The sequence below is a fragment of the Nothobranchius furzeri genome, chromosome 3, assembly GCF_043380555.1.
Source record: "Nothobranchius furzeri strain GRZ-AD chromosome 3, NfurGRZ-RIMD1, whole genome shotgun sequence".
Taxonomy (NCBI): Eukaryota; Metazoa; Chordata; class Actinopteri; order Cyprinodontiformes; family Nothobranchiidae; genus Nothobranchius; species Nothobranchius furzeri.
In genome coordinates, this window is record NC_091743.1 from 89,295,715 (window position 1) to 89,306,726 (window position 11,012).

The 11,012-nt window shown below is 42.9% G+C and overlaps 1 protein-coding gene across 1 annotated transcript; it reads right to left on the reverse strand.

The window, feature by feature from the left end:
* On the reverse strand, positions 1 to 1,241 carry LOC107384788 (TRAF-interacting protein with FHA domain-containing protein A). Its single transcript, XM_015958240.3, has 2 exons — positions 1,122 to 1,241; positions 1 to 1,025 (listed from the first exon to the last, which is right to left on the reverse strand). Exon 2 carries the CDS (start codon positions 979 to 981, stop codon positions 397 to 399), a length of 585 nt encoding a protein of 194 aa, XP_015813726.1. The 5' UTR covers positions 982 to 1,025; positions 1,122 to 1,241; the 3' UTR covers positions 1 to 396.
* Between the last annotated feature and the right edge of the window lie 9,771 nt (positions 1,242 to 11,012).

The following is an 11,012-nucleotide window of genomic DNA, read 5'->3' on the forward strand; positions in this document are numbered from 1 at the left end:
CAGAGGTATGTAGACTTTATAAATTTGGCAAAGGAACTTTTTGCATTACAATTTTAGCTAACTGCCTCTCCTGCCACACACGGTCCACGGACGGACCCTCGCTAGCTGTTTACGTACACAATACAGTATCTCATAACTATAACCAATTAATTTTACTTGTGAATCGTCGTGTCCAGATGCAGTGAGACAATATCTGCAGGCTTTTTTATTGAAAACTATCTAAAATGTCAGTCGGTACGAAGAGAAACTGTTAGGAAAACAAGACGCAGATTTTTTGCTTGATGCAGCCATGACAGAAGATAGATGTCAGCTTGTCTGAACCTAAATGGAACGAAAATACACACGTTTCTGTCCTCAAGTTCAGTTTTGGAATGAAACTGTAGAAGTTATTCTTTGTTATGAGTGACAGATCAGGGTCTCATCGGTCTCTTGGGGTCCAAGTCCTCTGATCTCAGCTGTGATGTGGTTCATTAAACCCGTGTCCATCACTGGTGTGGAAACAGGACCACAGCTGCACGTCTCTCTGGATGGAGGCACCGCCAGCACATCAAAGTCCACCTCAAAGCTGGCTTTGGCCTCCCCAGACTCACGCAGGATCAGCATCTCGTATTCCCCAAACCGGATCAGAGCCTTGTCGGGGAGATCCATCCTCTCCAGGAATCCCAGAGCTGAGCTGTTCACACAAAGTCTCCCTCTCTGGCTCAGGTTCTGGATGGAGAACAGCAGGTCTGGGTTCTGGGGCAGACGGTAGGCGATAAGGGCCAGCTGTTTGCGGGACACCCGCGGGTCAACCAGGGAGTAGGAGCAGGACTGGGTGTCCCGGCCCAGTCTGACTGGATCATCCGCTGAGTGTCTCCTCCTGGTCCCCACTGGGAGTAAACCATAAAGGTCTTTAGAGATCTGCAGAGGGTGGTAGAACTTTATGTGGAGACATGTCAGCAGGTCCTCCTCTGTCTCCATAGTCTGAGACATGCTCATCATGAAGGTCTGATGGAACCGGTCAAGAGACCAGAAGTGATGAAATCCTGTCAGAACACAGAGGGTTTCTAGAGTCAAGCAGCAGTTTGTCTGGTTGGGCAGAACATAAACTAAACTAAAATATCTGGAAGTTTGTTTCTTACCTAAAGATGAAGATAGAGATTCTTTCTCAGCACCAGAAGAGAACCAGAACCAAGAACTAGGTCTAGAGAGAGAGACAGAATTAAGAGTTCAGCTGCTGGCAGCAAAAACAGGAAGAGACTGTTGCCTTGAGACTGTTGGTGTCATCTTCCTCTTTCCCCACCCCTTGACCCAGCTGCTTTCAGGTCCTACTCTGAAAATGGAACAATTACATGTTTCTGTTGGGAAAAAGTACATTTCTATGATTTTCCGCTAGACACTGACAAGCTGTGAGTTTTAACAATTTTATCAGGTGTTCTGTTAGCTTTTGTCATTTCACCATCAGTGGAAATTCTTTAGTTTTTATAAAATAACCCCCACCACTGATCAACTTCCAATTTTTCCTTTGATGTTTCTTCAGTTTTCCTTAAACACATTTATTTCCTAATTCAGTAAAATCTGATTTTCAGCGTGCTGTGTTTAACAAACAGGTCCTTGAACGCATCACAGCAGAGGAATGTCCCGCTTGCTCCCATGAGTTCCAGAGTCTGCAGCGTTTACTGGTTTCTGTTATTCATTAACTCAGACTGGGGGAACCCCCCCCCCCCCCCAAAAAAAAAACATGTTTCAGTCGGGGGGGGGGGGGGGGGTACGACTGAAACTAAATATAAAAACCTAAAATTAAAGATAGAGTAAAAAACATCTGATAAAATCTTGATGTCCGTTCCTATAATTTAATCCAGCTGGTTAAAGGAATTATTTGCAGAAAGGAATAATTCAGATCCCATCGTTAAAAGAAAACATATTAAATAAAAAATCTGAGTCAACGCCCAGGCTTCCTCATACACACACACACACACACACACATACACACACACACACACACACACGCGCGCGGTTGACGTGATGTTTTTGAGACCAAACCACACTAATCTTCTTGAACAAAGTCCAGTAAACATCACAATAGCAAACATCAAACAGTGTCTCAGGTATGAGGACTGGACAGCACCAGCTCTGTGTGGCAAGCACAGGAAATAAAATAACTTAACGGAGGAATTTTTATTTCCCAACCCAATAATGCCAGTGGGCATTCTGATTACCCACAATTTACTAATGCTATATGTTCAAAAGACGCACCGGGACAATTTAGCAGTTTAATTAAAACCAAATGATATTTATAACCCACCAATCAAACTTTATTTATAAAGAGTTTCCCCTACAAAATAATGCAACACAGTGCTTTACAGATTCAAATGACTCTACATAACCCTCGTTCTTATCCCTCCCACACCAATTAAAAGCATTTGGCACAGTTGTACCATACCCCCCCAACTCCTGTACACACATTTGTTTAAGAACATCATTAAAAATTATATAGAACTGGGTTCAGGTGATCCAAATATGGTAGGGCAAGGAAATGCCATCACGGGAGCCTTCTGCCCCGGCAGCAGCAGGCCAACCACAGCAGCTGAGGTACCAACACTGAGTGACAAGGGGAGGGAGGGCATAGGCCCCACCTCCACCCAAGCACTACCCGGAGAGTACCCAGGTATCAACAGTTTACCACTGCCCCCGAGGCAGAGGGCCCCCACGGAGGAACCACTGGAAGAAAGTTTAATATAAGTTGAAATATAAAAATAACTGTAGATAACATAATAGTAAATGTAAGTAAGTAACTAATTAATTTAAATGTAATGGATATTACAATAATAAAGATGTGCAATAAAACTGTGGTAAAATGTTATCAATTAAAATACGCATGCAAAGCAAGTAATCTACCATAATAAATAAAAGCTAAGCTAAAAAGGTGAGTCTTGAGCCCGCTCCTAATACATGGACGTTTCTCTCTGCGGCCCCGGGGCCCTCCAGCAGCCTGTTCCAGAGGCGAGGGCCATAAAACTGGAAAGACGCCTCGCCACGATCATGTGTCCAGACTTCAGCGATAACCAGGAGACCGCTGCCAGTGGAGCGCAGAGGCCACGGGGCTTTATATGGTTGTAACGTTGGGAACGGCCAAGACGGTTATTGACCACAGCAATGTCAGAGGTCAAATAGACCATCGGGTGTCCAGCAGCTACCTCTGATAGGAATGTTGTTTTCTTCGCTGTATCAAAACAATTCCAGGCTTAACCAACCCTGGCAGCACATCCAGAAAGTAGCCTCAATAAATTCCTCCTCCTGACTCCCTTATCTGAGCTGCAACTCCAAGGTCCATGCAGAAGAAGAGACTTTTACTCCTTATAAAAGGATTTTTCAATCTACAGGTTTTCAATCATATTCTGTGTTATCAAATCAAATCAACTTTATTTATAAAGCGCTTTCACATGCCCAAAACGGACAAACAAAGCGCTGTACACCAATAACAAGCACAACAATAAAACAGACCTATAACCATTTAAAATAGGATAAGAAATCTCGAGTACAAGTTCACAATCCGTATCAGTCCTGTTTCCAGAATCACATCCAGACACATTCAAAGCGACGCTGCCCACGCAATCCCAACTTCAATGTCCAAACGCCAGCGAGAACAGATGTGTTTCTAGTCGGCTTTTAAAGGTCTCCAGTGATTTGGCCTGCTTTACGTCGGCTGGTAGCTCATTCCAAAGACTTGGTCCGAGCACTGAAAAGGTACGTCTCCCACGAGACTTCAGGCTGTACCTGGGCACGGTTAGTAGTCTCTGGTCAGCTGACCTAAGGGAACGCACCGGGACATGTCGGTGGATGATGTCAGAAAGGTATTTAGGTGCCCCTGAGTTTAAAGCCTTAAACACAACCAGGATGACCTTAAACCTGATGCGATAGGAGACAGGGAGCCAATGCAAGTCACGTAGGACTGGTGTTATATGTTCAGACCTCCTGGTAGATGTTAACAACCGAGCAGCCGAGTTCTGAACCGCCTGGAGGCGTGCTAGTGGAGCTTGCCTAAGCCCCGCATATAGTGAGTTGCAATAATCCAGCCTGCAGGTAACAAAGGCACGGATCACAGTTTCCAAATGACTACGTGACAGACATGACTTAATGTTCGCTGCGGCGTGGATGAAAGAAGCGAGATCGCACGATTCCGTTCACTTGAGCCTCAAATCTGAGCTCTGCGTCCAACTTTACCCCTAGGTTAGTGACCACCGCCTTCTGATGCGGTGCCAATGTGGAAAAATCAAGCCCTTGGTCACCTCCATGGTGTCATCTACCATGAATGTTCCACCTAAAGTGATTTAATGATCAATTAATTATCAGTTACGTTCACATAATAACATCAGTGTATTAACAAATGAATGTTTAACAGACTTACTCCATATATTAAGTGAAATAAGCTTTCTAAGCATCACAGAAAGGGGAGTGCCTGAGGGTCTTGGTGAACACCTACACTCATTTATCAGATCTGATTGGTCAAAGTTTATAAATGACCATTTCATTAAAAGTGAACTCACTTCCTGTTTTAGTCAGTCCTGCCAGAGCGCCGAGTTCAGCAAAAGCTCACAGCTCATGCTAAATGACCATTCTACGGCCATGTGATCTTGCTGATCATCTTGTTACTGAACCCTTTCACATGTTCTTTACATGTTTGAGTAAATGTTGTCAAGTAGATAATGATCGTTGGTGCCTGCAGACACTCCAAAAAGTATCCTCGTGAAAAATTCAAAACCAAAATTCAATAAAAACAACCCCGACTTTTCAATCATTTAAACCCTTTTAATGGTGTTTAATGTGTTTTAAGCCCATTCAGTCAAGATTATTCATGTGTTGCATCCTCCAAAACAGATATAAGGTCACAAAGCACGGATAACACATTCTCTCTGCTGGGACCCCCTTGGCTGTGTCCAAGACGAGCAAGGATCCCCAACATGCATACAAATGTGATCATTTACAAACTTGAAACGACCCGCTCGTGTACAGCACTTGACACGACTGTCTATAATCCAGTCCAGTAGCTGGTTTTAGGACCATGCCATCCCTGTAGTAATCCAGGCCTAAGGAACTCCAACCAAATACTGAGTGCTGTACATGCTCATATTTCTCAGTTGGCCAACATTTCTAAAAATCCTTTTTTTCTTTGCATTGGTCTTAATCGATGTTCTAATTTTTACAGATATTGACTTTTGGACTTTCATTAGTTGTCAGTTATAATCATCAAAATGGAAATAATTAAACATTTGAAATGTCCGTGTCTGTGTATAATGAATGAATCCAACATACAAGTTTCACTTTCTGAATGGAATACTGTCATAAATATACTTTGTCATGATATTCTGATTTTACGACCAGTACCTGTAGAAAAGGACAGAAACGCACCGAGCCAGACCTGATGATTAGTTAACAGCATGTGGCCATTAGATGGCGTCACACGTCTGTCCTCTTTCATAGTGAGTCCAGATAGAAAACCAGTTATCAGTTCACAACTCCATTCTTCTCCAGCTCATCCGTCGGCTGCCTCTAGTTTATCTTCTCTCAACAGATGTCTGTACTGATTTACTTTGACTAACTGTTTTTTAACTATTGTTATGGTGTATGTCTTGCAGAAGCTCCCGAAGGTCTTTTTCTGTCTTCTCCATCACCACGCTCCACCCAGAGATGTCAGATCTTCAGACCAGCTACTCCAGAAAGTTCCCCGACTCAGGACCACTGTATATGAAACATCTCTGCTTGTTGTAGAGTTCCTTTCTTCCTTAAACTGTAATTTGCTAATCTCTCAATGGGAAGATTTGCCCACTGAATGGAATGTAATTCTATTGTCAATTAGATTTATCTGCAAAATATGCAGATTTATTATGTACATAAATTCTGCCGATAAAAACTTAATTTTGGCTATTTTATGGCAGCTTTACCAAGACACGATGCTCTACAAGTTTCTTCATGATCCCGAAACGATTTTCAACCTTCTTGAAAAAAGTCTCTGTTGTTCATCAATCAATCAATACTTTATTAATCCCATTGTGCCCACTACAGTACAGAAGCACTTGAATTCAATTCAATTCAATTCAAAGATACTTTATTAATCCCAGAGGGAAATTAGAGTTTCAGTACACACAATTCAGAGATCAGACATACATGGGCAAGACACATGACAAGAATTGGTGACTGTGGTCATTCACAACCCTGAGTCGCGCTACCTTAATAGAGGTCAGAGGGTAACATGAGGATTGGTTCAGGTGGAGGGAAAAAAGGCACTTCAGAGTTACCCTCCATCAGGCTCTGCAAAAAAAAAACCCCACCTCAGACAGATATGCAACAGACTTCAGACAACACAACATAAGTGTCCACTAGGTGGGGTGGTGGGTTGGGACTATCCCCACTTCAGTTCCTGCAGCCACGATAAGCAGCACATGTCACTTCAGTGTGGATAGGGGCAGGAGCATTGAGGGTTGGAGGGTTGCAGTGACCCTGGAACGTTTCAGCGGCCTTCCCGCAGTCCCGCCCAGGCTGGGAAAGGAGACAGAGTTGAGTTGCCATAGCAACGGCACATTCCACATATCTTCTGAGGGGGGAGTTTTCGTTGGAGCCTTGCAGGCTCAAGGGCGCCAGATTCCGATTAGAAATTGTTTTGGGGCCAGACAGAGATCATTTCCTCTCTGTCTTTCAGTTTGTTGGTCCTCAACCTCTCAAAATCCCAATAATGGACATTAATCTATCCCAATTTGTGCTGATTCGTCCACTCTCTCCTTGATGGCATCCATCTTTTGTGCCAATGAATGAAGTCTTGCTATACTGATTTGCCAACTTATATGTTGATATTTAATTAGAAAGCAACATGAATCTGCAGTAACAAATGATTCTCAAAATTCCAAGATGAGCACTTGCTTTTATTTAACAAAGATTCATTCAATAATCACCAGTTCTGATTAGGCAGCTTTGTGTTTTTTCAATGAGCAAGTTAACTTACTGAAAGAAATGCCTATTAATAGTGATGTAGAACAATGAGATAAACTGGTAAATGCTTGCAAATAGATGAATATCACTGTCCCCACAGAGACTAAAAAAGTTACCTCTTTTAACTTCAAATACCAAAATCTATAAAACAAAGTCTTTTCAATTGTTTAAATACTTTTAATCAACATGTACCTCCCATGTTGCAGCCTCCAAAAAGATATCAGGTCATTAAGAATTAATATCTCATCGTCTCTGCTGGGACCTCTTAGAGGGTCAAACTGATCCTCTACTCGCTGCCTTAGGGCACAGTCCAAGTTAGGATGGGTACTAGGCACAGAAATTCTTTCTGGTCAGTCTATCAACAATGCCAATTCGTCCTCAGCAAAAGACTAGCTGCAGCTACATGAGCAGCTGGAGGACCAGCAGTAGCTGCAGGAGTAGTGGGAGGACCAGCAGTTTCTCTCCAGCTGCAGGCAGAGTCCTGCACACCTCACACCGCCATGGGGTGCTTCTCTTGCACACCGTGCACTGCTACACCAAAAACTTTTGTTTTAGAAAAAATAATTATTTATTGTAAAAAGATAAATAATGCTGGAATGAAGCTGAATCTTACAATTAGCAAATAGTTGAGGGTGTTCAAATAAAAAAATAAAGTGTGAACAAACATTCATACTCTGGTTCATCGGAGATCTGTCCTTCTTCGTGGTCAGTCTTCAGATAGCTATAAGCCTTCTGGGACACCTAATAGATTGTGTTGATTTTCTTTGAGGCATTTCCATAATTTCATGCTGGCTTTTTATTCTAATTAGCTTCCCCGTTCCGTTATCCGCTTTCACCGCGGCGCTGCGCTCCGTTTCAATCAGGCTGTACAGCAGGATTTCCCCTCGTAGCGATATTTTCCATAACTCTGATTGCTTCAGGCTATTGACCCTTTGCACCAACGTCACCTAATCACGTGGGTCCACCATGCTGGACGGCATAAGCATGTAAACAGTGAGCGACACGAGTACTAAACAAAGAGAAAAGTAGAGCCTGAAATTGTTTTTGCGATCAAAACAAAAACAAAACTCCTCCAGCATTCCTTCCACTAGTTCATGCCCAGTTCAGTTACCAGAAGACGTAGTGCATCTAGCGGGGCTCATAGAGAGCGGTATGCTAACTAGCTTACCAGCGTTAGCTTACGTTCTCTCTGCAGCTGTCGCGATGTAAACACGTTGCTGACTTAGCCTAAACTCACCCCTCTGGATTTATAACTTTATGTTATAAACAGCATTTCACTTCACACCAAAGCTGATTGTTAAAAAGTCCGGATCCCTACCAGCTTCTGTTGGTGGTGTTACCGGGTTCAGCTGCTGCTCTCACACCGGAATGAGAAGCTCTCTGAATGCAGACGCTCATATAAATAAATAACGTAATTTTAACACACGTAATCGTACACCGGAGCTTTAATATTGTTAATAATTGTCCCGCTTTACACTACAGTGGATGGAGCGCAGCCTCCGTGGTGAAATACCCGTCCATCAGGATTATCAATAACTAGTATAAACACATCACATTTTTCCCTGTCCCTGTCTTCCTCGTGAAATAAATGAACGTTAATCTTACCCAGTAAAAACATGCTCGCTGCAAATCTGAGGGCTGCTAGTCCGCTTGATTGATGGCTGCAGTTCATCTCCGTCCTCAGTCTCCATCAGAGTTATTAAAAAACAAAACGAGTTGAGTTTACATCCTCGTCTGTTAGTGCAGCCGACCACGCAGCAAGCTAAACCCATTTTACTGTCAAATCAACTCAATAAAAGCCATAAAAAGCTACAAACTGGCTTGTTTTGACTAGCTTCACTTGAGTTTCTACAGGTGTAAACGGTCTTTTTGCCGTCCATCATGGGGAAGGGGGCGGTCACATGAGTGGCGTGACGTCACGTGCAAAGGGTCGATAGATCGTTGGAAAGCTGCTATTTTGTACTTTTAGGAACAGTTGGAATTTTTTGAACCTGATCAGCCATTCAAAAGTTATAAAACGGAGCATTTTGGATGACAAACTCAGCACGTCTCTGAATCTGTGTTGTGATTCGTTGTGCTCAAGACGGGGAATCCCGGGGCTACCGTAATGTATTGTATATGCACAAAAAGCCCCATTTTTAATCTTTTCAACACTTTAAGAATTTTAATGATATCTTGAATGGTTTTATGGTAATGAGAAGTGCGCATGGCCAATCCCGTCGGCGGCGCCAGGTTGGTGATAAGAATATTGTGGCATTAACAGAGGGGTGCCGGCGGTCAGGGCTAGGGGCCCCCGCAACACAAGGGGGGCCCAGGCGGCTGCCGACCTATGCCTAATGGTAAAACCGCTACTGACGACGTGTCAAAGCTTTGATGAGTTAAAGAGGGTTTTGCTTCAGATGGCCAGTCTGAAGCTTTCTCTAGAACTGATGAATCACCAGAGTGATCCGGTTTTAATGTTCTCATGTTATGATTGTGTAGCCAACCAGAGGTTGACAAGTTTGAGGAATATTACTAAGAATCTCAGAAACACGCCTTCTTTGATACCGGATGCTCTGATCTGGGTAAAAGATTATTTATGAGTCATGAGTTTAACTTAACCTTTCTTTGTTCTTGTGTGAGTGCGAGTGGTGATGACCTCTTCATATAAACATGCTGAAACACATTTAAATCACTGTAATCATGACATAACATTCATTTCAACCTTCAATCATTGAGCACAGATTAATGACATATTTCATTATATTATAATTATTATAAGTAGCAATAAACAAACATTTATTTAATGATTATCTAGTTTGTAAGTTTTAGAAGTTCATATCTGAATTAGGAAATCATTCTTCGATTTAGCAACTAATCCGGGCTGTGAGTGTTCCTTATATGGAGGCATGAAGAATCCTGAAAGATTGGACCTGGAGGAGAGAACATTATTGTTGACATTTCGTTATCATGTGTTCAGAGCTGCAGAGACTCTGAGCTCCAGCTGATGGGATGGAGGAAGGCTGATTTAAAGGGGACACATGCAGTCTCGTGTCTCCTTTTTGACCAGATGTTGAATGGTCAAACTGTACCTAAAAACTGACCATTGCTGGATGTCACAGCGGCTCCTGATGACATATCTCCTAGGCAACCGGGGCGGGGCCAAGACATCAAAGCAAGGTTCCTTGACTATGAGTACGTTTACATGCAGCCAATATCCGGGTTATGATCGGGTTAAGGTCGGTATTCGGGTTTCTGAGTTGATCAGAATAACCCGTTTACAAGCATAAATAGAAAGAGTTACCCCTAACTTGCATAACCCGATTTAAATGCGGACGTTGGGGTAGCGTCAGGACGTATGGACTACGTCCAGACGCAATATGCGTCATTTCCGGTTCTTCTTGTTCCGGTATCCGTGAAAACAACAACATGTTTCCCAGTTCGGAAGAGATAGCGACCGCGTTTGTTTGCGCTTTAGTTTCCTCGTCACTCCAAAAGTGTGGTGCTGTGCCGCGACTTGCCATGTTGCTCCCAACTTGTTGTTTACTTCTGGTGTTCTGGCGCATACAAGACGTCTCGCTACTCAAAAGACCAAGATTCCTTGCGAACAGAGCATGCGCAGAACACACGCTTTGATGGGGATATCCCGGTATGCGTTTACACGACCAAACATTCGGGTTAGAAAAGGGTTACCCCAGGTGTAGTAACCGGGTTTTTAAAAACCCGGGTATGAGCATATCCGGGTTTTTGGCGGTGTTTACAAGGACCTGCGGAACCGGGTTATTGTGAATATTCGGGTTTTAAAAGGGTTACTGGCTGCATGTAAACGCACTGATTGAGAAACGCCCTTTGTCTCTCTGGACTTATTTCAGATAAGAGGATGAGAGAAACTGATCAGTTTCTGTGTATTTAGTCAGGAATAAAGCCAGAGATAAAAAAAAAAACACTGAGAAGAAAAAGGACGCATTTTAAATTATTCTGCCATCAATCAGTGAACAGGCTGTTTGTCTTTTTAGGATGTTTTAAACTAAACTTCTAACCTTAAACTAATGATCCAGAACTTTTTTAAA